Source organism: Coccinella septempunctata, chromosome 8 (genome assembly GCF_907165205.1).
Source record: "Coccinella septempunctata chromosome 8, icCocSept1.1, whole genome shotgun sequence".
Classification (NCBI taxonomy): Eukaryota; Metazoa; Arthropoda; class Insecta; order Coleoptera; family Coccinellidae; genus Coccinella; species Coccinella septempunctata.
In genome coordinates this window covers 20,759,019-20,786,383 of record NC_058196.1, presented here as the reverse complement: position 1 = coordinate 20,786,383, position 27,365 = coordinate 20,759,019, and the positions used below count along the sequence as shown (strand labels likewise).

At 33.3% G+C, this 27,365-nt stretch overlaps 2 protein-coding genes and 2 long non-coding RNA genes across 6 annotated transcripts; 1 reads left to right on the top strand and 3 right to left on the bottom strand.

The window, feature by feature from the left end:
• Positions 1 to 3,266: 3,266 nt before the first annotated feature.
• LOC123319516 lies at positions 3,267 to 6,613 on the bottom strand. Of its 3 annotated transcripts, XR_006538497.1 has the most exons (4): positions 6,456 to 6,613; positions 6,094 to 6,187; positions 5,798 to 5,918; positions 3,267 to 3,949 (listed from the first exon to the last, which is right to left on the bottom strand). It is a non-coding gene; the product is annotated as an uncharacterized LOC123319516 (long non-coding RNA). The 3 variants fall into 3 exon arrangements; XR_006538498.1 differs by lacking the exon at positions 5,798 to 5,918; XR_006538496.1 differs by lacking the exon at positions 3,267 to 3,949 and having other exon boundaries at positions 5,492 to 5,918.
• Positions 6,614 to 6,660: 47 nt separating this feature from the next.
• LOC123319519 lies at positions 6,661 to 7,416 on the top strand. Its single transcript, XR_006538499.1, has 2 exons — positions 6,661 to 6,973; positions 7,074 to 7,416. It is a non-coding gene; the product is annotated as an uncharacterized LOC123319519 (long non-coding RNA).
• A 3,553-nt stretch (positions 7,417 to 10,969) lies between these two features.
• On the bottom strand, positions 10,970 to 15,847 carry LOC123318363 (odorant receptor 2a-like). The gene is made up of 5 exons (XM_044904973.1): positions 15,126 to 15,847; positions 14,022 to 14,121; positions 12,735 to 12,839; positions 11,855 to 12,010; positions 10,970 to 11,131 (listed from the first exon to the last, which is right to left on the bottom strand). The coding sequence occupies exons 1-5, from the start codon at positions 15,845 to 15,847 to the stop codon at positions 11,069 to 11,071; spliced, it is 1,146 nt and encodes a 381-aa protein (XP_044760908.1). The 3' UTR covers positions 10,970 to 11,068.
• A 7,938-nt stretch (positions 15,848 to 23,785) lies between these two features.
• Positions 23,786 to 25,594, bottom strand: LOC123318362 (uncharacterized PPE family protein PPE54-like). Its single transcript, XM_044904971.1, has 2 exons — positions 25,204 to 25,594; positions 23,786 to 25,078 (listed from the first exon to the last, which is right to left on the bottom strand). The coding sequence occupies exons 1-2, from the start codon at positions 25,216 to 25,218 to the stop codon at positions 23,804 to 23,806; spliced, it is 1,290 nt and encodes a 429-aa protein (XP_044760906.1). The 5' UTR covers positions 25,219 to 25,594; the 3' UTR covers positions 23,786 to 23,803.
• Positions 25,595 to 27,365: the final 1,771 nt, after the last annotated feature.

The window sequence follows — 27,365 nt, the reverse complement described above, 5'->3', positions numbered from 1 at the left end:
GATTTAAAGAAAAATTGTTGTAATTATTCTGTGACTAATTTAAATTAGTGATATGAAAAATGATCAAGATAGAATAAAAAAAAATTGAAGGAAAGAAACCGGGGAAACGAGGGAGTTTTTAGTTGATTGTTTTGGGAGTGGAAAAAAAAAAAAGGATTGTTATGAGAAGCTATGAAAGAAAATTGTGAATTCTGAAGAAGTAAACCTGAAGCAAACTTGAAATAAAAGCACATTAAAAGTTGATTAGAGGAAATTACCTTTATATAACAGAAAAACATTAAAATTTTCACCGAAGATACAACTTGTTATGGTCATCATACCGTTATTCAAGATCAGGATATCATAAACATTGAATTCAAGGAATCATCGTAAGTTTGGACATCAAGAGATAACCACATCGACGATTAACCCAGGATTAACCGAAGAAACAATAACATAACCTTACAAATCAAGAGAGAATCTCGAATTGAAATAGAACCATAGATAGCTGATAGAGCATAGTGATTGATAAAATGAAATAAGGACTGTAGCATAGAATTGTGAGTTGAATGAAAATTATTTTTTAAACCGTATATAGAATATAATAAGAATTTTTTTAGATAGGTTAGATAGGAATCATTGATTTAATTTTAAAATTTGTTATTTGGAGAATTAATTAATAAATTGTTAATTTTTTTAAATCTTTCAAAATTACATACTCGGACCTACCCTGAGACAATTCAAAATTCATCAAAATTTATAATAATCAACGCGGCGCATCAATACAATTTGGCTCCGAACGTAGGGGTATCATTACAAAAATTGGCTCCGAACGTGGGGCATCATTACAAAAATTTGGCAAGTGATTAAAAATGTAATAGATAAAACTATGATAGGAGAGGCAAATTTGTGGTGGTCCATTCAATCAGAAGAATTTGAAAATTTTGAAGAATTTGAAAAAAATTTCTTATCATTTTATTGGAGTGCTTCTATCCAATCAGAAATTAAAAAATTATTAGTAACTGGAAAATATCGTGAACATTTTAAAGATAGTTACGTTGAATATACTCTGAAAATATATCAAAATGCACGATACCTAAGTCCTAAATTAACAGAGTATGAGTTAATTCAAGCATTGGCAAATCATTACCCGGAACAAATTTGTCAACATATTATGATTACAGAGATACTTACTTTAAAGGAATTGATTAAATATCTGCAACGAGTACAAGGCATATTGAATAGTAATAATAGAACTAATCCAAATGAATATCAGAGAAATTATATATCTAATGATCCAAGCAAATACCATCAGAATTACCAAAATGGACAATATAATCGATATAATAGACAGGAAAATCAATATAATAATAACCGTTGGAATAATAATCATAAAGCAAATCAGAATAGGTATAACAATAATGAAAGGACTAATCAGAATTCACATAATACCAATTACAATAACAATAAATTTCAGGATAGAGACAGACAATATCAGAACAATCAGACTTATAACCATACTAACAGACAAAATACATATAGACAAAATTCTAACCGATATAGAGAAAACGTAGACACGACAGAAAAACCAAACACCGGAACATATAAAACAGATCCAGACAGAATAACACTTCATGCTGGACAGGATTTTCAAATACATGCCTCGGACAATTAAAAACTGCTTACGCTCATCCTAGAGAATTTATAACGTTAGATGATGAGACTGAAACGATAGAAAAAACCACACTTTTATATTTAAATTGTAACTGTAATAATGTAAAATTTCAAATGTTGAATGACACAGGAAGTGAGGTGAATCTGATTAATGAGACTATAATTAAAAAAATACCAAATTACCAACAATCAATAATGAAAATACCACAAATCAACATGATAGGATATACCAATAAAAAATTAGCTCAAAGTAATAGAATTATACATTTAAAAATTCAAATCGGTAACCAAAATTTCGATATAGAATTTGTGGTGGTTAAAGACATGATATACGAGGCTATTCTAGGCATTGAAACCATGCATAATTTAGAATTAGTATTTGATATATCAAACAAGAAGGTTTTCCGACATGGCAAATTATTAACAGAAATGATAGATTCAATAGATAATACAGTTGAAAATAATACCTATAATCATGATAAGAAAATAACTAATAATATTTCATTCAATGATCCTATTGGCGAATCCAAAAATCTAGACGCCCTCTGTCGACTGAATTACGAAACTACTTTGTCAGTACTGCAAAGTCAAAACAAGTTTTGTTCCTCATGTTTTTTCTTATCTCACGTTGTCCAACAAAGTATTATAATTATTATTTGGAGAAGTTATATTGGGATTATTGTCTGGGTTTCTGAATATAAATATTGATTCCGAAAAAATATTGGAGAAGGTATTTATATCAGTGCTTTCAACTGGCAGGAGTTAGGTTAAACGATTTTTCTTTGCGAGAATTTTCTGCTAAATTTAATTGACGATTTAGAAATACAATTTCATAATTTTCATACTTTCAAATGAATGCTTTTTCTCATCTGTAGAACTTGTTCCATGGGCTGGATCATATTTATGTCTCTTGAGATTTCAGTATGAGGAATACCTCTATATCATAACATGGAATTGAAATACTTTAAATAGAAACTTCACAAACTCAGTATATGCTACCTCAACATTATTAGCTAGGTTCAATTCAAGAAAGAATCTGTGAAATAATAGGATTTTGTATCTAGGTACAGTGGATCACCAATATCATCACTCGATTTTATTCCACAATTCATCCCTTTCAAATGAAGTAGATATTTCCAAAGAATGTTGATCTTTCTTTACAAAACTAAATCAATCAATTCACTTCCGATATTTCCGATAAATATCTTGATTTACTAGAAAAACTCTGTTAGGCCGCACAAATCTCGAAAAGAGTACTGACAAACGTCAAAGTTTGTTTTCATTTCGCAGCGCCCTCAACGGTAATTGGATTCGCGAATTATGGAAGCTATTCAAGTAAAGCCCATAGAGGATACAATTATATATCAATCTCCTATAAAGAATCCACATAAAAGAATTGATTATTTTGAAGTCATAAACTTAAATGAAAATTATAATTGTGATAATTTTGCTAATGACGAAAGTAGTGATATACCAAATTATTTGAAAAATGAAGAGAGAATACCTCAGTATGATTTGTCTTTAAAAGAAACCTTTACAAATAATAATAAAGAACAAGACATTAATAATTCAAATATTGAAAAGAAAGTTTCTACTTTCAATAATAGATTATGCCAAAATGAAGATAATAGATACCTTGAACGTGATAAAGAAGTGACATATATAGATAAACTGAAGATAATTATAAGACAAATGATATGCAAAGAGGAACATAAAAATTTATTATTTAATAATATATTGAAATTTCAAAATTTATTCAACAACGAAAACAGAATTGCTAAGAATTATGTGCATAAAATTGAGGTTTTTAATATACAAAATTTTAAAAGTAGAAACTATCCTATTCCATATTGCTACAGGGAGCAAGTTAAATATGAGTTAGAAAAGCTTCAACAAAAGGGAATTATAGTTAAAAGCAAAACAAGTTATATAAATCCTATAGTAATTGTTAAAAAAAAATCAGGTGACATTAGAATTTGTTTAGACGCTAGAAATTTAAATCAATATACGAAACCCCAATATGAAACTCCCATAAATATAAATCATGTTTTTGGCAGAATAACACATGCAAAATATTTTACTAAATTAGATCTTTTACATAGTTTTTGGTTGATCCCTCTTCATAAAGAATCACAACAATATACCGGATTCATGATAGATGGACAAGTTTATCAATTCTTGGTTGTACCATTTGGACTCCAATCAGCTTGTTCTAGTTTAGTTAAAGCTCTGAATAGTATACTAGACAAATTTGATCAATTTTGTATACATTACATAGATGATATTCTTATTTTTTCTGAAACAGAAGAGGATCATGTTAAACATGTGTCTATTATTTTAGAGAATTTAGAAAGAGAGGGTTTGAAATTGAACATAGATAAAATAGAGCTCTTTGTAGATAAAATTAAATATTTAGGGTTTGAAATTAATAGAGAAGGGGTATGTATGGATGAGGATAGAATTGAAGCCATAAAAAATTTACCTAGACCCACTAATATTAAAAGTTTGAGAGGTTTTTTAGGAACCATAAATTATTACAAGAGACTAATACCAGACATATCACAACACGAAATCATGTTGTTAAATTTATTAAAGAAAAATTCACAATGGAAATGGACAGAACAGCACGAGACTTCATTCAACGAAATTAAAAATATATTTTTCCAAAATTTGAAAATTTTTCATCCAGATTACAATTTGAAATTTATCATAAAAACTGATGCTTCAATAGACCGTTTGGCAGGAGTTTTAATACAGATACAAAACGGTGTAGAAGTTCCCATAAGTTTTATTTCTCGTATAACAAAAACATATGAAAGGGGTTATAGCATATCAGAACTTGAGTTTTGTGCAATTATATTTGCAATATCAAAATTTAGATTTTATATATTGGGAAAAAAATTTACAGTTCAAACTGATCACTCAGCTTTAGTTCATATTATGAAGAATAGATTTGGTAATTCCAGAGTACATAGATGGATATTGTTATTGATGGAGTATGATTTTGATATAGAATATATTCCAGGAAAGAATAATATCATAGCTGATTTTATAAGTAGGCAGACCCAAAATAAGAAAATAATTAAGAATTATCAGATTGGTTTGAACATTTTAATAAATGACAGGGGAATCTTTTCAAGTGAGTTAGTAAAGATAGATCAACAAAATTTGGATTCAAAATTAAAACAAAAATCAAAATTTAAAAAGGGGTATTATGTTCAGCAATTGAAAGAAAAAGAATTATATATCATCACAAATGATTTGAGTTTTAAAATTCTAAAGGAATTACATGAAAAGTTTGGTCACATAGGTGCGAGGAAATTGTGGATTATATTCAGAGAAAACTATTTAAGTGAAAAAGATTATAAATTAGCTAAGCATGTCACAAGAATATGTCATATATGCCAACTTGCTAAAACAAAAAATTATTTCAATCAAAATGAACCAAAAAGTATAATTTCTCACCAACCTCTTCAGATAGTGTCTATGGATATTTTAAGTGACTTGGTAATTTCTAGATATGGTAATAAACATTTGTTGGTAATAGTAGACCATTTCACTAAATATGTAAAATGCTATTCGTGTAAACGTATTAATGTAAAAGTTCTTAAAAGCAAACTCATTAATTATTTTCAAATAGTGGGAAAACCTGGAAAATGTATAATAGATAATGCTACTTATTTTAGATCTAAGAAATTCATTAATTTTATGCAACACGAGAAAATTGAATTATCATTTACCAGTATAAGACATCCAAATAGTAATCCATGTGAACGATACATACAAGAGATAATTAAATTCATGCGAATAGCATGTTACAATAAGCAGAATTTATGGGAAGATGAATTAGAAAATATTGAATTTTATATCAATCATGTTCCTAACAATATTACAGAACAAAGCCCAATTAAATTAATGTATAATATAGAACCAGAAAGACCATGGAAAATTGCAGATATTATCAATTACAATAATATTCTTAGTAAGGTCAATAATCGAATATATATCAATGCCAGAAAATATATAAAAAAACAAAAATTCAAAATTAGAAAACAAATTACTTTTAAAAAAGGAGATTTAGTCATAGTAAAAGCATTAAGAAAAACTGATCGACGTAAACAACAAACAGCAAAATTGATGTTACCATTTCAAGGACCATTCGTTATTTTAAACGATAATGGTTTGAACAGTTATGAGTTGGGATATCCAGAATCTAAATTGAAGAGAGGAATTTTTCATATTTCTCAAATTTATGAGTATCAATCCTAGAAAATGATAAATCAATGTATTTGTATTTCATCTTCAAATTATGTAGGTATGAAAGAAAACAAAAGACTGCAAATTTCCCAATTTACAATTAGGAGAATTTCCAGTATTTTGTTTTGGGGAATTTGTTATGGTTTCAAAATTATGATGTATGTTCAGATACATAATCCTTACCAGTTTTTTTTCTGTGAGGAATTATAATTTCTGAGATTCAAAATTTCATAGTTTCTATTTACTTTATTTCAATCAGGTATGTCAAGGTAAAGAGCTGAAATGAAAGATTTAAAGAAAAATTGTTGTAATTATTCTGTGACTAATTTGAATTAGTGATATGAAAAATGATCAAGATAGAATAAAAAAAAATTGAAGGAAAGAAACCGGGGAAACGAGGGAGTTTTTAGTTGATTGTTTTGGGAGTGGAAAAAAAAAAAAGGATTGTTATGAGAAGTTATGAAAGAAAATTGTGAATTCTGAAGAAGTAAACCTGAAGCAAACTTGAAATAAAAGCACATTAAAAGTTGATTAGAGGAAATTACCTTTATATAACAGAAAAACATTAAAATTTTCACCGAAGATACAACTTGTTATGGTCATCATACCGTTATTCAAGATCAGGATATCATAAACATTGAATTCAAGGAATCATCGTAAGTTTGGACATCAAGAGATAACCACATCGACGATTAACCCAGGATTAACCCATAGACCTAATAAAATATGGACAGGCCCTGAGAGAGAGAGGTCACGAGTAGTACGTTAGAAAGAGATGGACATATGGTAGAAAATGTCAAAATCATATGTTTATTGTTTACTGTTCAGCTACTGTGTTTTCAATCGATATTTCATTCTCGTCACAAACAATTTAGCAGAAATCTAGGTTTTTAGAATCGACTGCTACATGCTAATAAAGCGAAAGTGATTTATTTTTGGAAATAATAGACCAATAAAGGAGTTTCTTTGTTATTTCATGTATGTACATATAGGACATGATTTACAAGGAATATACCTAGTCTACTTTCTATATTTCATAAGGCCACAGCAAGAATTTGTAGAGGTGACTTGAATTTCGAGATAGTAGATATATTATTGAATATTATAAGGAATGTTGTTCTAAACGAAGTAGTTACATATGTACCATCACATTCTATTTCAAGGCATGTCCGAAGAAAATACTTAACTCTAATCTGGATTCAATATTAGGAAGAGAAAAGATGTAAATCATTCAGTAAGCCCTGTGACATCGGCAAACTAAAAACTCAATATTTTCTGTTGATCAGTGTCACAGAAATCTAACACTGGAAAGCCACACGATAAAGAAACAGGAGCAATAAAATATTACTGCCAGGAGTGCCAGAGAAGAGCAACTAAACCACCTGATGGAGAACCTATCAAAATAATTGAAAAAAAAATTGTGAATGATTAATCATCATATAAATATTTCCCCGGCAGTAAATTTCATATTATTTGTGAAAGTATCAATAAACATACTCAAAAGTATTGCCCTTTTCTCTATACCACACATATTCTTGCTCAAGGAAGGTGAAATGTTTAAAAAATTCACTTTAACGATTAATTTTTCTCTGTGCAGCCAGAACGCAAAGCAGGGGTCCTTTTATCTTCCCAAATCACGAGTAATTTCAGTGTATATAAAATCAGACTCTGGCGAATGAGATATTAGTGTTGTTTTACACAACTCTCAAGTTTTTTACATTAATTAAAATCAGAAAAAAAAATTTCAGGTAGTATTTTTTTTATACGGAATCTATTATTTTATCAACACTTGGAAGTTTCAAGTACGAGAAAAATATAGTTGATTTGATAACATTTTCGAAGTTGATTTCAGTCAGAGACAACCTCTGTTGTTGTCTTCTCTTTCAGTACAAAAATTGCTTCAAATTAATAGAAAGTCTATAAATCTACCGACAACCACCCAAAAATGCAACATGGAGGTTCAGCGGGCTGGTAGAATTCCCGAGTTTACTCGATAACTTGGTTGAAGCGGCAACGTTGATTTATTCTCTACCAGCTACCAGCAAAGAGTTCCTCTTTGCTACCAGCTTGACGTTTACTACCAGGGACTCATTGAACTAAAGAAAGTTTAGTTCAATGCAGGGACTACTGTTATCTCTCTTTTCTACCACCCCCCTCTCTCTCGTTGGTATTCCTCGATGCGGTGAACGGGAAAACCACGTGAAGGCCTGTCCATGTATTATTAGGTCTATGGATTAACCGAAGAAACAATAACATAACCTTACAAATCAAGAGAGAATCTCGAATTGAAATAGAACCATAGATAGCTGATAGAGCATAGTGATTGATAAAATGAAATAAGGACTGTAGCATAGAATTGTGAGTTGAATGAAAATTATTTTTTAAACCGTATATAGAATATAATAAGAATTTTTTTAGATAGGTTAGATAGGAATCATTGATTTAATTTTAAAATTTGTTATTTGGAGAATTAATTAATAAATTGTTAATTTTTTTAAATCTTTCAAAATTACATACTCGGACCTACCCTGAGACAATTCAAAATTCATCAAAATTTATAATAATCAACGCGGCGCATCAATACAATTTGGCTCCGAACGTAGGGGTATCATTACAAAAATTGGCTCCGAACGTGGGGCATCATTACAGTACATGTTATAATATACAGGGTGTTTCATGAGTCTTTGAACATATCCTAATGGCAAATGCGGGACATCTAGGCCTTTCAGTAAACTTGCTTGTTTTGTATGCTAAAGCTATTACTTTCGGAGATGATTCTTGAACATTGGCCAAAATTTGCGAAAGCCCTAACTCTGGAATGCAAGGTCCTATTTCGATCAACTTTTATGGTATAGTTCACATCAGAAAGCTCTTTCCAACGGCTCATGAAATTTTCAATATTTTCAGGGCAGTACTCAGAATATTATGATTTTTCTTTCAAGCTCCAAAATCTATATTTTTTAAACCTCCCGAAGAAATTTCTTCATTGCCATGAAAAACTACACTATTTATTCTGAGGAATGTAATTTTCACTTGCATGGCACACACACACAAGAGAATAGGAACCGGACGAATTCATCTTGTAATTTTTTCGAAATCCGGTCTTATTTTTATCCCTTTGGTGATAATTTTTATATTCTTCTGTCGAGAAGACAATAAACAATAACAGAATTTTTTTAAATTCTGTTCAACTCTTTTGCATTTTATATCATCAGTTCCGAGCTCAGTTCTCACTGAGTGTGCGTGAAAAAGTGATTGAAAGTATGCATAATCAAGATATGAATTCTTTTGGAATTACATTTTGAATTTAGATTCAAATGAAGTGAATCCCCTAAGAATATGTAATACGTGAGTGAATTCGCTTTGAAATAAAATAAATTTTGACATAGATATATCTGGCAGAAAATATGCCCAATATGGCTTTCCTCAAACATTGCATATTTGTGTTAATTAAATTCAAAAAAAGATATTCCATGTGTACAATCACAGCTGTCCAAATCAGTTATTGGGTCATACATATTTGAAGAAAGGTGAGGAGGAGAAATCGATTCAAATTTTATTCAATTTACTTTAGCTCCATGGCTAGACGAATTGAAATAAGGGAAATTCACTTCCAGCATGATATATAGTATATGTCCTCACCTATTCAGACTAGTTACGCAATGCAATATCTGAATAAAAACTTTCCGAACAGATGGATAGGAAATGGTGGACATGTCGCATGGTCCCCAAGATCTCCAGATCTAATGTCTCTCGATTTTTTTCTGTGGGGGTTATATGGAAGAGAAAGTATATGCCATTGAAATAACTTCATTGAAGCATTTGAGTCAGGGGATAGAAAAAGCCTGCGCAGAACGTTAAGAAGGACAATGAAAAATATGATTTTTTAGAGCTAGGAAATGTGTCAAGATAGAAAAGCTCCATTTCGAACATATCTTATGATAGTATACACTCTCATTGTTGTTTTATGAAAGGAAATAAATATGTTGAGATTTTTTGGAGGAATAAATTCAAATACTTATGTGTGTTATGATACAAATACAGTTACGGATTACATTTTCCAAGAGGGTATACATCATTTGTATCTGAATTCAATATGTGGGTACTTTCAATGGAATTCATAGTTCGATTTTGTGTTCTTTTAAACACTTTTCTAAAAACACTGCTGCAGGTGCTGAGGGTTTGAAATGCAAAAGAGTTGAACAGAATTTGAAATATTTCAAAATTACGGCAGAAGACAATAAATATTAACACCAAAGGAATAAAAACAGGACCGCATTTCGAAAAAATTACCAAAAAGATTAATCCATTCGGTACCTATTCTCTTGTGACAAGTATGCCGTGCAAAAGGAAAATTGAATTCCTTAGAATGAATTACGTGGTTTTTCATGGCAATGAAGACATTTCTGTAAGGAATGTACAAAATATATATTTCGGAGCTTGATAGAAAAATCCTGATATTCTGAGTACTGTCCTGAAAATATTCATATTTCACGAGCCGTTTGAAAGAGCTTTCTGAAGTGAACAAACCTATAATATTTTATCGAAATCGGATGTTGCATTCCAATACTCATGAATCACCCCGTATCTCCGAAATTAATAGCCTTATTACAAAATCAGCAAGTTTTCTGAAAGGCCTGGATGGCCTGCATTACGATTAAGCTATGGTCATATATTCCTGAAACACCCTGTATAAGGTGAACAAGCCTAATGTTAATGAATTCAAAAACAGCTTGTTTATTACAGTTTGACGAAGGTTTAAGTTTTTTTTTTCTCTATTTTTTTTGAGCCCTTCCTTATAGGCATCAGACTCAGTTGTTATTGATTGAATGATAATAATAATAAAATAAAAATGAAAAGAATAAAAGGATAATCAAAGCTAGTCTAAACAGTAAGAACCTGAACAAAGCAATTAATATCCAAGCTTGCTCAGCACTGAGCTACTCATTCGGTATCATAAATATTTCCCAAAACTTGCTTGCTGTTCCAAATAATATAAGTTATTATTAATATCAACTATAAACAGAAATTAACAAAATATAGTGTGAATTTAAAGACCAAATAATCTAGAAATAAAGTTGCAATAATGCCGACAGATTTTTTCCTCCAGTCAATCGATGAAATCATTGACAAACTTAACATTTGATTGAGCAGCAACTCATTCTCCTTTCTCATGTATTCGATGCAGGAGTGTGAAGTATGACCATGACCATTTGAGAATCTGAAAGAAAATAGCATTGAATTTATGTGGCCGATACTTGATGAAAATACATAATTTAAAAACTGAATAACTGAATAACATTAGTTTTTCTAACATGGGCCGTTTTACTTAATCACGAAACTTGTTTCGTTATCGCAGGAGCGTGAAATTAACACCTCGATTTTCCGGCTTTAAAATGAAAATGTGGAAAATCGCTGGGACCGGTTAATTTCTGATTCAAGAATGAACAACTTTTCCGCTCTTGGCATCCCCGTAACTGCAAACCCCTAACGGGGGTGAGCACAACCCTTTGATTTTGGAAAGGGATGAGGGGTGTTGCGATACCTCATGTTGAAGATCTCATCGAGTACCATCTGATCCTGAAATTTCGCTACAACATTTCCATCGACAAAGAAATTACAGGTGAAATAGTGGAAGAGTATAAGTACTCCATGGTCCGTCCACTTTTTTGGATCAAAAATTACTTCTTTTTCAGGAAAGAAACATTGTTCTCCCTCGAATCAGAAATTGATTGCATTTTAGATGTCATTGAAGAATATATTTTCATAAATTGTCAGTTTTCTTCTTCAGTTCACCTTCATCCACCAGAAGATGCTACTGTGATGGCGGAACACGTGTCGTGATTAGATAAATCAGTTAGTGGAAATATGTCTTTCAGTTTTTGTTTTCAGAAAATAGCCGAGAAAATGCTAGTTCATTCTAATTTAATCCAGATATACTCACAAGGATGAAATTTGGCAGGGACATCAGAAAGAAATTTCCAGCATACATGCAGTACGGCTTCTGCGTCCTTATCATGAATCTATTGACATCCTTCTTGAACTGAAGAGAGCCATCTTCCCAACCGCACTGATATATAGCGTTGGTTATAGCGTCGCTCTGTGTAGAAGAAAAATGATTCAATTATCAGAATGAAATTAACAGGAAATTGAACTGAAATGAACGTCAAGAGTTTGCCTATAGGACTGCGGTATTTCTGACTAGTTTCCAACATAATTTAATCAGGGAATTTATAATATGGGTGTGATTTTGGTAGTTTCCAATTTCTAGCTCGCCGAGGGTTTCTCAGGATCATTATGAAGGGAAATTGAAAAAACGTTAATCATTTATTCTGGAAATAGAAACAGACAACCAAAATACTCAATAATTTGAATCTCAACTCTTTCTTCAAAATCAATTTTATTCGAACAAATAGAAAAATTGATTTTATATGCTGAGGTGAAAAAATAATAATCGAACCATATTAATCTTTTGAAAGAAACGCACAACTCCTTTCTTTCGTTATTTATAATTTTTCAGTAATACGCTTAAAAAGATCAATTTTAATTCAAGACAATTTGACACAATCTGTATATTGAAATCATCAAACCCATACCACTATGATATGGAATTTTACTAATGAAAACTGATAAGTAGTTTCTTTTTTTATCTAAATAATATCTGATGCATATTTGTAAAATATTAACATTTACTAATACGGTATGTATACACGGTGAGAGAATTCATATTCACACTGAAATTATCCCTAAAATAAGGTCAAAAATGCATTGTCTCTAGGCGAGATTTTTTGCTTGGAAAAAATAAGATTTTAATGAAAACTCACCTGAACCATTATGGAATTTCCATAGAAGCAGTACAAAAATACCTCAAGAAGAACACATGCCTGATATATGGCTATCGAAAAAAACTCCACAGTTAAAATCGGTGTCTGAAAGCATGAAAAACTATGTGAGCGTATATATTCATAATGATCTAAATGATCATTGAATTCGCAGAATGAGGAACAAAACTATACTATTTTTATGTGTGATGAGCTGTTGTGCAATTTCCACATTCCAAATAGGTTACATTCCAAAATATGAAGAAAAAATGAAGAATTCATATTTAATATATGATCAATAGTGGAACAAATGTAGTGATTGCAAATCAGTAAAATTGTTAACAAAAAACTGAAACCATGCCAACGAATTTCTTTCAAATATGGCGTTTCATTCAGATAAAAAATAATTCTGTTCTTGATGGTGTTCCAGATAGCATGGGAGAGAAAAATCTCATTCATTGTGAATTATTGAAGTATTGACTGAAGGATATTTTGAGAGGAGCATGCATCATTTTTCTTGAACCTTCCCAAGGGTTTTCTCTCCCAATATCTTAACCAGAAGTACCTCAAAGAATCAAATTGGGCAATTCTCTTCAATTTGGGTTATCAGAGCATATGCAAGTTTAAACTGAAAAATTATGAGTTTCATTCATGAATTTTTCAAATGCACCGCGGAAACTATTCAAAATCATTCTTCAAATATGAGTTTTTAAAATTTGAATCGCTTCGTTTCTAGTTTACGATTTGGCAACAGCACCTACTAGAAAATGAAAAGAACAATGTGTTGTTTATAAAATAAGAGCTGTGGATTCACAGCCATCATAAGGCGCGGACTCACTGACAAGCCTCAACAGCAGCCGGCCATAAAAATCCCACAAAATTTCACGACCTTCTTCGTTCGTCGCAGACTTCATAGACAGTCATCTTAATCTATCTCATCAAGATAGTGTATTTGTTGTTCTTTATTATCAACGCCTATTTCAGTCGATGTTGCCTACGCGTGCAATAGAAACGAAACGCTTTAGATTTTGAATACCCATTTTTATTTTTTATTTTTAAGTACTTAAAATATTTTTTTTTGGAAACGGTTTAAATAGACATAAATTTTCTTCTGATAAATAAAGTATCTATTATCCATAACTCTTTTTTATTTTATTCTTCTTGTTTCAGAAACTGAGAAAACACAAAAGAAGTAATAAAAAAAAATATTTTCTAGGTTAACTGCCATTTTTCATGTAATGAATTAATCTGTAATTCCTTGAAAAAAACATTCAAAATCATTCCACTCACCAGGATGAATTGGAACAGAGTAAGACCAGTAGCTCCCACGCCAAGAAAGAAAAGAAAGAAAAGTGGTCCACTGAATATTTCGTTGACTTCATCTGCAAATCTGAAAAAGAGGAGAATTCATGTCTTTGTTGCGCCACATATTCTTTCAACAAGATTAAAAAGTTCCAATGTTTCCTCATGTAAAGGTTTTAACTTCATATGATTGAATTCATATTGATGAATACTTCTGTTTTTCTGAAGGAATGTGCAAACCTTCACATTTATGCCGAATTGTAAGAGCAGAACTTTCTTTCTAACAATGAGAAAATTTTTGAGAAGCAGTTATTTAGTGTATCTACCCTCCAAGTGCTGTTTTTGGACATTAACAGCTGCGTTCTGTGAGAGGTTTGAGGCTTTCGAAATAAGGCTACATCGTAGTATTCTGAAGATCTGATCAATTGACCACATCACTAAAGAAGAAGTTTTTAGGAGATTCAATATTTACATCCCTATCCTGTAACGACGCCGGGGCTCATGGGTCAAATACCTCCCACATCGTTTTGGTTTTACTTTCGTCTTATTGATAACTAGCAGCTAAGCGCTTTGAAACTCGGTTGTCTTATCGGTTCATATTATTCTTATACTTGTAGACCTCGATTGCTTCCATATTCATAATCGGATATAAACTTTATGTCGAAAATAATTTTTGTTCCCGAGAATACGTGTCCATCTTTCAAGACTTGTTCTACGAAGGCTGACTTATCTGTCTGATTCAGTAGGCGACATCTATTCTTCGAGTCGTTTTTGAATGCTTTCATGGTTGTCCTGATGTAGAACCTCACCGCAATTTCATGATTATTCATCAATACCCGAATATTTCTAATTCTACCCTTGGCAGTAGGAACAAAATCAAATGAGACCTTCGTGTCAGGCGGAATACTGAAAAATCTAAGACTTAGAGCCAAATACTTCTGATAATTAAATAATTCAATTCAGTTTTTTTGATCCAGCCCCATGATTTTCGATAATTTGCGACTCAAAATTTGAACACCATCGACGTTTGTCCATAATAATATTGTTTTTTTCCTTATAGGAACTGTATGTCGTAATATAGAAGTAACTTACTTCAAAATACAGTTATAATGTCGAATACACGACACCAATCCCTTCATCATAGCTTCATCGAAGTCTTTGAATGTTCCTTTATCGAAATTCTCAACAGCTACTGTTTTAATGTTGACGATTTGATACCTCAGTATCTCCAACTGATTAGAAGCTACCATCAGAAGCCCCGATATCAGCATATCTGTAGCTACGTCTGCCAGAGACATAAACAGGAGACAAACAGTCTGATACGTGTATATAATTTGGTACCTTGGCGCCGCTTCAACTTCAAAGGGATACCAGGAAGAAAAAGGAAGTTTTCCTGACATTCCCGGATCAATGAAGGGGAAGAAGCACATGGTTAAAGTTGCCACGATACCCATCAAGTGAAATAGTATGGTAACCCGCCTCTGGAACATGACCGCTTTGAGGAAAATCTTTTTCTGTTCATCGTCATCGGGAAAGAACTCTGGTCGATTTACGTGTATGATGTCCAGTATCTTGTTTTGGCTTCTCTGGATTGGAAACAGTTTGATGAGCAGTATCACCTTAGCGAGAAAAACGAAGAGGATGTTGGTAACCTTCTCGATGTCACTCTCGATGAACACCTGGTTGATGCCTGTCAGAAGATCGAGGATGCACAAACCGATCGTCACGAAAAATGTGTATAATGTATACAGCAATTTCTGATCTGCCGTGAGATAACGCGGTTTCAAATATCCCAAATAGGTCATTATATCCATATTTAAACGAATATAATCCGCCACTTCGAATTTTCTCATGGTCCTCCACCAAGAAACTCAGAAGGAGAAATGTACTAATTGGAGGATTTGATTATATCGATTGGAGTATTTTGTTTTCAAACATCCAATTATGTCGTTTGAAGGGATGTATAATTATAGAATACGAGATTTGAAAGTTGAGGTGAATAATTCATGTCGTCGCTTAAGGGACGATTTGCATTAGAAAAGTTTAGGGGAAATGTGCTGATGTACAGGTGCAATCAGTTTGATGACACAACCATTCCTTTCATCAGCCCATACTTATACACTGGTGGACATATTCATCCTCCAAATTTTTAGATACGTAATTGCAGAGAGTACAGTAATTCGAAGATCTAGGCTGCGGGGTGACTAAAAGATTACCAAAGACACTTAAACAAACGATCTAGTGGGTTTTGCCCATTGACTATGAACCGGCGCATTCAGACCCTGAAAATCCTCAGCTCTTCTCCTACGGAGGGATTCTAAAATAAACAAGCTACAGGTCTTGTTTTACTAGACGACGTCAGAGCATTCGACATAGTATGGCATGAAGGATATATATATAGGATGAGATGTGCTGGATATTCGATCAAAATATGCAAGTTGATCCGGAATTATCTCAAAAATAGAAGATTCTACGTGAAAGTGGAAGGAGAATGCTCCACAACAAGAGATATAGAGGCTGTAGTACCCCAAGGGTCAGTACTTGGGCCATTTCTATATAACATATACATTCACGATATTCCGAAGAATCCAAGAACCATGCTAACGTTATATGCTGACGTCACGGGCATAGCAACTCGACACCGCAACCCAGAAGTAATAGAACAAGTTCTACAAGAAACGATTGACGAAGCAAATGACTGGTGCATAAAGTGGAAAATCAAGCTTAATGGACAAAAGAGCCAAGCAATTTTACTACAGAAGAGGAGACTGCGACCCATAACGAATCTAGAAGTTGACGGCGAAGAAATCGACTGGAAAAATGAAGCCAAATATTTAGGAATAACGCTTGACAAAGGACTTACTTGGAAAAGTCACATCAAACAAGCAATCGACAAAACGAAAGCAGCGATGAATAGACTCTACCCTCTAATAGGAAGAAGAAGCCACATGTCGAAAAAGATAAAATTGAAGATAATGAAAGCCGTTGCTAGGCCTCAACTGACTTATGGATCAGTTGCCTGGGGTTTCGCGGCAAAGAGCCACATCAAAAGAATTCAGGCCACTAAAAACAAGCTGCTACGATGTGCAATAGATGCACCTTGGTTTGTCAGGAATAGACAGCTTTATAGGGACCTAAAATGAGAAACCATAACGGAATTCATGAACAGAAAAGCAGAGAAATTATTCGAAACAGCGAAAAACCATCCGAATCAAGAACTCAGGAGACTAGTGGACTACAACCCAGAGGAAGACAAAAGGAGAATGCGAATTTACCGAAGGAGACCAAGAGATCAATTAAGAAGAGATTAAAATAAGAACATAAACTTATTGAAAAATCCAATAAAGTGTTATCCAATAGGAGATAAACATATAAATCCCAGCACGATAGTGTGCGAGAAGAAAACCGACTAAGAGATGAACGGTTTATAGGCAAATGCCCGGAACCAATATTCAAGAAGCAGTTAAGGGTTTCTAGTGGGTCTCGAGCTCAGGAGAGTGAGAATCTCCACACTTGTTCCCCCTCAGGAGAGGGTGGTTTTTCTGACTTCCAGATTTTCCGCCTGCTACACCAAATAAACAAAAAAAAAACAACTTCCATTGGAAGTTGGAGTGTTTACAATTGGATAAATGCAATATGCCCATGGGTTCTAAATCAACAGATCGTGCACATACCTGTGATGTTCAACTGACCATTACAGGTACCACCATCTACCAAAAATGCTTCTTTCGCTGAATAAGAAAAATGTAACACGCTTCCAGGTAATGGTTCCCGCCGGAGAATGATCACCAGCAGTTCAAAATAAGTGTGGCCAGTCTATCTCAAATAAGTTATACTGGTTTCCCTTTCACCGAACCAAGAAGCGAAAAAAAAATAAATGGAGTTTATTTCACACGAGCCGACATCAAATTTCGAAACTGTCAATGTCTGTTAGACTGGATTGGTTACACACACACCTTTTTGCACAAAGAATTCATGCCATACAGCTATTAGTCGAGTCCATGCCATCCGCTTCAGGAGATCCGGTCTCCTAATCTTTGGCATTTCACCCAACAATGCAAATTTATAGGTGTTTCACATTATTCAGAGGAAGAATCTCATCCGGTCAGTGTGAATATTGTAAATATCGGATTTTATGAGTCATTATTATGCACAGCTTTCACCTCTCTCTCTAGCGCTCTGATCAAGTTGAACTGTATTTTATTATCTTGGACAAAAGTGGTTATCGAGGACATTTCGGTCGAGCTCTCATAGGTCAAAGTTCGAATTAACACATCAATTTGACCCTTGCTTCAGATTGGTTTCAAGAAGAACACTGAATTCTTCCGTACTGGTTCATTATTTTCGCAATTTGCCTTTTTCTGTAACAATTAAGTCCGTTTTGATTCTTTTTTTGTTTGAATTTCATCTGAATTGAACACGAAAACGAAACCACAACATCAATAAAAAATTCTTTAAATTTTGACTTTAAATTTGAAATTGTGTAGGTAGGAGGGTTCTCAGGTTACAACAAACCCCTTTTGTAGTGGAAATTTGAAATGTAATAAAAATTAAATTTGAAATACTATAAACCATTTCTAATTCGATCGAAAAAAAACTTTGTGTAGAAACCTTAACTGAATATCCTAAATTATCTTAAAACTATACTCCATTCACTTTTATTTTAGCACTCGGTTGGCCATGGAAATTTGACACATTTCACTCTGTATAGTAAGAAAATGTGGGGTTATGAAGCTTGTCAAAACTTTTTTGGTTTTAAATCAACGCTATGTTGCCCGTTCTACGTAAAAGTTTTACGTAGTTTTTACGTAGGTATTTTATCACTTATTAGTATTACTTCTGAGGAAGTCAGCCTACTCTCGTGCTCAATGTTTCCCGGTTCGGACTTAAAAACTTTGTTCGGAGAAAGGACATGAAAGGAATCGTCAGCAGTTTTGTTGTCGAAGGACATAAATGTTTGAAATGATTTAATTTTTAAAAGAGCAATCCCCAAAAAGATGGGGTGGGTTAAAAATTCTTCAAGACCGAGTACCAAAAAATGATTTTACTTCCCTCTTCAAATAAAAATGAGTAGTTTTCTTTGAAACCTATAGCTTATATTACAATTATGAATATATATTTATTTCATATCAACAAACACCTTACAGAATTTTAAATGTAACATTCCCTGAAGAATAATAAAACTGTTATTCAGAAACTTGGAAAAAACAATAATGAGTAGTACCTACATTCTTTCTCCAAAAACCAGAGTGTATACCATTAAAAACAAAATTTTTAAGCACTGACACTGTACAGGATGAGTCTTTGACTCCTACAAATATTTCAACAGTAGATTCTTCAGGTCAAAATGAACTCTTTTTTTCTTTACCATATTTTCCGATTCGGCCCTGATAAAAAGATATAGCCATTTTAAGTTTTTATAATGAGATGAGCCACCCACATCATATAACTGGAAAACGGCGAATTATACGAAAAAATATGAAGAATACTTTTATTTTACAAAAAGTCCAAATATTCATAAGATAGCAACTTATTTTAAAGATTTGGGTTCTATGATTATTGGTATTTTTATGGTATGTAATGGTGATAATGAGAAAACTGAAAGAAGTGGGTAATAGTTTGAGTTCAAAAAATATTCATCAAATAAATGAAAAACTATATTCTGAAATTCATTTCATTCGATTAAAAACCGTTTGTTAGCTAGAACTGAATTTTTTTAATGGTTTTCAACATCCTGCATCTTTTAAACCGAGCCGATTCGGAAAAAATGGCAGAACATGAGGGTAATTGATAATAAAAATCAAAGGACGGGTATCCGCTTTTCGATTTCGAGTTCTTTGTTGAAGAAATAAATATTAAAAATTGTATTCCAGGCTTATGTATTGCTGGAGCTCGAGCCGTCACTGGTTAGGCTTGTTTTTTTTTATACAGATTTGCGAGCACAAGCTAATGCCTCCAAGACAATGCTTTTTCCATTTTCTTAATTTGAGAATTTATATCACAACTAACACTGAAATATATTCCACCAAATATGGAATTAACACCTCAAAGGAACTGTGAGCTCATTGTCCAGATAATATTAACATATAACTGGCTTTCAAGCATTGCTAAAACGTTCGAAATATTTCACTTGACCCTCAGAGCGAAACAAAGATCTTATCTGATACATCTCTTTTGTAACGACAACTGTGAAAGTCATTACGAATTTCTTGTGTTAATCACTTTTTGTGTATCCTATCTCCTTTTTGCATTGGTCGTACCGAAACTGGTTTTTTGCGAGCTAGCAAGTTGGTTGAATTCGTTGGATGAAAGTGAAAATATCATCTAGTTTTTTCATTCCACAACGAATGTATACGGACATCAAGAACACAGCGTTCTTCCGATATTTCATGATATTGCAATCGATAGATGAGGGGATTCAGTCGAAGTACCTTCGGGCTCGATAGATTGAATTGATTCTAGTCCCTTTCGCTTTGGGGAATTGTCTCGTATCAATTTCCCATTTATACAATAATGATCCGAATTGATACCACTGCTGAGTGGATATCTAAAAGGTTTTCAAGACGAGAGAGCTGCTATAATTGCCATCGGAATACGATGGACATTGATTTTTATTATTTCGCGATTCTAGCCGGCAAAGCTTTTTTGTCAAGAGAAATTAGAGACCTAGTTAGAGACGCTCAAAAACCTCCACCCTCCTACGAACTTGAACACAGTGGGTGATAATGTATACAGGGTGTTGACTTAAGATGAAGCAAAAATTCAGGAGGTGACATATGCTTGCATATGTCGTGAAAAAACATGGTGTCATATTATGTAACCCTCCTGAGATATGGAGTGCTTATTTGACCCCATGATTCTTGACGAAATGTTTCCGGACAAGGACTGACCTCATGCATTTTTGCCTCATCTCTTGTGAACACCCTGTAGCTAACAGGAAGTTTTGGCAAAGAAAATTTGATTTCGAGATTCTTCTTTCGACGATTTCTGAAATGGAAAACGTCCACCAAAAATGCCAGTACAAACCTAGGGAGCAGAATAGTCTTTTTTGGATTTCTTATCCATAAATAAGAACTTAAACTTAAAATTGATTACTTTGAATACAACTTTTTTAATCGATTGAATCGTTTTGAAAATTTCCAACCTTGACAATAAATGCCTAATGGTACGAATGTTCTTTCTGGTGTAAGCTAAATCGACTTAGGACTGGCCATGGTAGATGTAATAGCAATCTCTTTAGAAGGAATACTGTTGAGGATCCGGGATTATTTAATGAGAAATATAAAATTCATAAATTCAATATTTCTCTTGTTTTTTCTTTCTTTCTTGTTTTCAGATTATTTTCACTTCGTCAACCACCATGGTAGAAAGAAGGGGGATGAAGTTATGGATTTTGTACTATTTCAAATTTTCAACTGATGATGTCCTTCAATATAATATTTCAGCTTATTTTTTACACAAATTTATTTTCATTTTACTAACTCCACCTATACAGGCAGACAGAGAATTTTTTCTGAGGTTTTTATCTCTGTTTTCATGTATCATATGAAGATATATATGATATATCCCGTTGACATTATTCCTCTGCTTACACTGGGATCTGGAACGAGGAAAAGTTTCTAGGATATGTCTCTTGTTGCCATTTCTTTACTTCATTGTTTTTAGATTTTTTAGAAATAAAATTTTGTGTTTCACAAACATTCATTCAATTCGCATGCTTTTTGTGTTGGACCTGTTTTAGCTTTCATATGAAAGGTCGGTAATACATCTCTGACCTCTGTTATTTATAACATGCATTTTGATCATTTGAAAGTACGCTCATATATGGATCAGGAATATAGAGACTGAAAGAACATCAAAAAATTAATAGTCACAATTCTTGATTTCTGTACCGAATGTAGGCTTCGTGAAAGTTCGTTCTTTTTGAAGCTTTTGAAGGCATTTCGATTCAACTCCTTCCTAGATCATCTTCAGAAAACTTAAAACCAACCTTGAATGTAACTAATACCTTCCACAAAGATCCATGATAGTCATTATTCAATCATCGAATTCATTTTAAATATGGACACATTGAATGTTCTTCTGAAACAAATACAAATTTATGAAATGAAAACCATTGAAGAGAGTTTCATATAGCAGTTTGGTCAAAGTTATCGATATCAACAACTGGTTTTGTACGTTTTTTTCATATGGCCTCAGTGAGTTCTTCATACTCAATTACCTTAGAAGCAATATTGAAAACAATCAATTAACTTATTTCCAAGGCAGATAATGAAACTTCTGTAGACATTTAAAACTTATAGTGAAAAAAAAAACCAATGCAATATGAGTATAACCGATGACAATCAATCGAAGACGGAAAGAACAAAAGTTCATACAGTCAACCTAAATCTTCAACCAAAACCAAACTCTTGAAATAAATGGATAGTGCACCGGCAACGTAGCAAAGTGTTGGCAACATAAAGTGTCAGAAATTGCTGATGGTTACTGTTGGCATGACTGATCCGGCGTTCATGACGTCAACAGACCATATTTGTGAATTTTAGATTGTTCGCATATTTCAATTAAAACTTATTTTTGATTTACTCAAAATGTCACAATTCCGAAAAATCTTGTTATCAACTCGTTTATTAATTACGCGATCAATGATCTCGAACATTAACGTATGTCAATCATAGTTGATTAAATAACAATTAAATGTCAGTTTCATAAAACGAGTTAAAAACACACATACGTCAGGTGGCTTTATTATTCGATCATCCCTGTATTTTTCTCTTGGAATTTTCAAATTTTTATGGTAACTGCAAGAGGATGCATTTTTGAAAGCGGTTATTTTCATTTAATTTCATACCAGAAACTAATTTCTTATCCTTGATTTTATAGTTTGTCTAAAGTACTCAGTTTTGTTAGAACCCATAATTACTGAATGCATATCTGTTTAAGTCAGAAACTTTATAACATCCTACAGTCTACAATTCAAATTATACTGAATAACAAAAAATTGAAAGAAAGTATCCTCCCCATACAGGGGGTAAATAATTAGTTTGATTATAAGTTTCAAGGGGCAATTCGTTGTCGAAAGATATATATCTTTCAATTTTTTTTTTGACCAGGCCCTGTTCAGATTCAGCTTCCTAAATATGGCACCTGAAAAGCAATTTTAAATTTTTTTTTAGAATGGGTAGTAGTTAATGGCCATCTTTAGGGGGATGTAGGTATCTAAACAGGACTTCTCAAAAAAATTTTATATGACGGACCCAAACTATTTCTCGCCACTTAAATAACCTAATAGTAATAGTTTATTGGTATTTTTACGACTGTTTTCATACAAAAAAATATTTTATTGTTAGTGAAGTCTTCAAGTTGTTTTGGTTTCTGAGGAGATATCAAGGTTTCGAATAATATGAAGTATCAACCTTTTCCTCATATTGTTTCCTGTGAATAGTGCAATTTTGAAATTGCAGCTCCTTGTTTTTCTTCCTATCTACTTCTTCCTTTCTTTTCGTTAATTTCGTTTTGGTAATTTTTGGGCTTACCATGATACTTTATTGCATTTAGCTTCAGCTATAAAATTATTTGCACTACCAATTTGAGTATTGTCCACAATTTGGTTGAGAATTATCAGGGAATACTTGCATCCTTACTATGATTTTTTCATTGAAGAATAAAAATATCTTATAATTTTGTAATAGTTTTATTAAAAAAATATGACAAAAACATATTAAAATATATGAGGACTAGATAATACGTTTAAAAATTTTGACTAATGCTTAATGATGGTGGTGATGTCCACTGTTGCCACTGTAGCTGCCAGAACTCAAAGACTGAGATGAACTAAGGTGATCATTCAAGCCTCCATTGTAGTTACCAGAGGAAACGTAAACATTGTTGCCGCCTGAAACTCCAGATATAAGCGATTGTCCTCCCGAAAGGGACGATCCAAGACTGTTGGAGTAACCCGAAGAGCTACCAAGACTGTTGGAGTAACCTAAAGAGCTACCAAGATTGTTGGAGTAACCCAAAGAGCCACCAAGACTGTTGGAGTAACCCAAAGAGCTACCAAGACTGTTTCCGTAAGAGATGGAGTTGGCGTAGTTGTTAGAAGCCAACGATGATCCAACATTGTTCAAGTGCACGTGCTTTACTGCTACTGGTTCCTTGACTACGATTGGTTGAGGTACGGATACTGGTACATTGACTTGTTTAACAACTGGGTATGGCCTGGGGACATCAACAGGGACGGGCTGAGGTACTCTGACGTAGATTGGAGTTCTGACTGCTACTGGTACTGGTCTTGGAACAGCTACAGGTACTGGCCTCGAAACGTATACATTGACTGGGTGTGGCACATCTACTTGAACTGGACGGTTAACAGCAACGGGGTGAGGTACAGCTACAGGTACAGGAACAGGGTTGTTGGATACGACGGGGTAGGGTTGAGGTACTGGTACTGGAATTTGACGGATCTGCTGGGAGTAAGTATTGGTGTTGGCGTTTCCTGATACGAGAGCCAAGTTGTTCACACCTCCGTAGCTCAAACCGTTACCGAATGCAAGACCCAAACCGTTACCATTGGACAAAGACAAACCGTTGTATCCTCCAAGACCATAGCCGCTGAGACCACTCAAACCCAAACCGAGGTTGTTCAAGGATAATCCACTCAATCCTCCGTAACCTCCCAATGATCCATAAGATGATCCGTAAGATGATAGGCCGTTCAGACCACTCAAGGAGTTCAATCCAGAGGAAACAGAAACGAGTTGTGGTCCAGATGACACATAGTGGGAGTTGGATCCTGATATGATTGATGGATAGTTATGCACAGAAGACAGCAGGCTTGATCCAGAATTGAGGACTGACGACGATGGGATGTGTGATTGTTGGACAACTACGCTAGGGCTGCTCTGAGAGATGACTGTGGTTGTTGGTTTTGGGTAGCTGTATCCAGTGGCGTAAGCGCTGGTGTGCAGTGGTGGACTGAGCCCAGCGACGTCCTCTTTAACTACGCCGCAATTTGCCACGTTTGTAAGGGCCAATGCGGATATCTGAAAATTACAAAAACAATGACATTAATTCTCAATTACAATTGGAAATAAATATTAGTATATGAAGAAATTCACACAAGAAATTGTTCACGAAGATCTGTTACATTTATTGAATGCACACTTACCAGTAGAGCTATCATCTTGTTGCTCAGTACTCGAAAGTGGAGAAAGATGAAATGATAATGATCCAAAAAAATCTCGGACTTTTATAGTAAACCACACCTGGGCAGTGATGATACATAATTCAAACTTTCTCGTTCGTCTGCGACATCTTGGTAGGAATATAGCCAAATCGTTGAAATATGTAACGATGATTTACATTTCTTGTTTAGTTTTCATTAATGTGTAACGATGTATAAGAGGATAGGTGGTGCCTATACTTTCACACTCGAAAGCGTTTCTATTATAATAATTTGATTCTATTAATTCGTTACGGTCAATTGGTTTTGAAGACGATCGGACTTTAATTTATTATAGAGGTATGTTTCGGGTGCATATTTACCGTAGAGCCAGAGGCGAAACTGTGAAGATTTGATCTCACGTTGGTTATAGCACGTTAAAGGAGTAATAAAGTACTAATATAGTATTATTGCAGTCCATCACAGACTTCCGATTGAATTCATGTAATTTCTATGTAAATATTATATAATTCTTTCAATTAGAAGTGAATTATAGTCTGTACGTGCTAATCTCTTCATTAGGCTTCTTCAAATCACAAATTCACCATGACAGCGTCAAATTGAAATAATATTTGATTATCTGAATTCCAGAAGAAATTTAAAAAATATAATGACTACTGGAAAAATATTTCTAGTCGAATCTAATATATGTCTTGTATACATGGTAGATATACATGGGAAATTAATACTGTATGCTGAAAATTTATCAATATTAATGGCCCATCATTTCAAGTCAGCAAATTTGGCAGCAAATGAATCATAATCCTTCATAAAAACCACAGTTCACTTTCTACGAATTTGTAATTGTAAATTTTTTTTTCCTCCCAAAGTTTTATTGAGAAACAACCCTGTACTTGATTTGAGGATCTTTAATTTTCCAAGTTGTCCCATGTATTTTTCAATTTGAAAAAAAAAAACGTAGGTGAATCCAATTAATTGGTGTAGAAGAAGACAAATAATAGTATATTTTATATACCGGGTGTCCCAGAGCTTTTAGGCCAGCAGATATCTCAGTTACCTGCGGAAAAAAAAAATTGAAAAAAATACTTGTCGTAGGAGACCATACGCTCTTTCATGCAGCATAGCAAAATCCACCCCCTGACAAACAACCCCCGAGAAACCACCCCTAACTTTTGTTTTTCAAATGGCACCCAATGTTTGTTTGGCTTCAACTGACAGCCCTTTTTAATTCTCAATCAATGATATATCATAATATGTAGTTGTAAAGATAGTCACTTGATAAAATTGAATTCGTTAGTGGGTACTGTTAATTGGACTGATCGAATTAGTCCACATTGTAGAGACAAGAAAAAGTGGATGTTGAAAAAAAAGAGTCAATAAAATGTTAGAACTTTTTGTTTATTATAATTTATGTTATAAAACATTTTCTTTAGTATAATGTTGCAGTAACAATACAGCTGAGCGTATAAATTCGTATTTCATTTGTATTTTTATTTTCCATAATTCTGCATGCCATTCTAGCTACCATGATACATCATTGAATGAGAAATGAAAAAAACTGTAAGTTGAAGCACAACAAACATGGGGGTGCCATTTGAAAAACAAAAGTTAGGGGTGGTTTCTCGGGGGTTGTTTGTCAGGGGGTGGATTTTGCTATGCTGCATGAAAGAGCGTATGGTCTCCTACGACAAGTATTTTTTTCAATTTTTTTTTCCGCAGGTAACTGAGATATTTGCTGGCCTAAAAGCTCTGGGACACCAGGTATATATATATATATATATTCATCCTTCCTTCCAAAAACGATTAAAACGCAGTAACTGATCACTAATTATTTTTGGCAATATTTTGAATTCCCCATGTTGAGTTTCCCTCTTATTATAAATCATTTCTGAGATGCTAGAATTCACAAAAATGTATTTTGCTCTAAATTCCAGAATTTGAAGGCTGTTTATTGATCTTCAATTGTGTAAGTTACGAAGTCCTGCAATGTAATTGCTCTTGCCCTCAACAAAGAGTTGAATTTTTTAATTTGCCATTTATATTATACATGTTTGGCTTCTTTGTTGAAGTATAGGAGTCAGAACGCCTTCTTTTGAAAATGAGCTATCATGTTATGAAAATATAAGTACCTATATCTACATTTACAT

What these genes read in the sequence shown, in the direction of transcription:
- LOC123318363 (XM_044904973.1), bottom strand. Translation starts at nt 15,847, where the DNA reads ATGGATATAATGACCTATTTGGGATATTTGAAACCGCGTTATCTCACG. An exon ending in GAAATTCCATAATGGTTCAG is followed by an intron (nt 12,011 to 12,734) that starts GTGAGTTTTCAT and finishes TCTTCTACACAG; the next exon opens with AGCGACGCTATAACCAACGC. An exon ending in CCCTGCCAAATTTCATCCTT is followed by an intron (nt 11,132 to 11,854) that starts GTGAGTATATCT and finishes ATTTTCTTTCAG; the next exon opens with ATTCTCAAATGGTCATGGTC.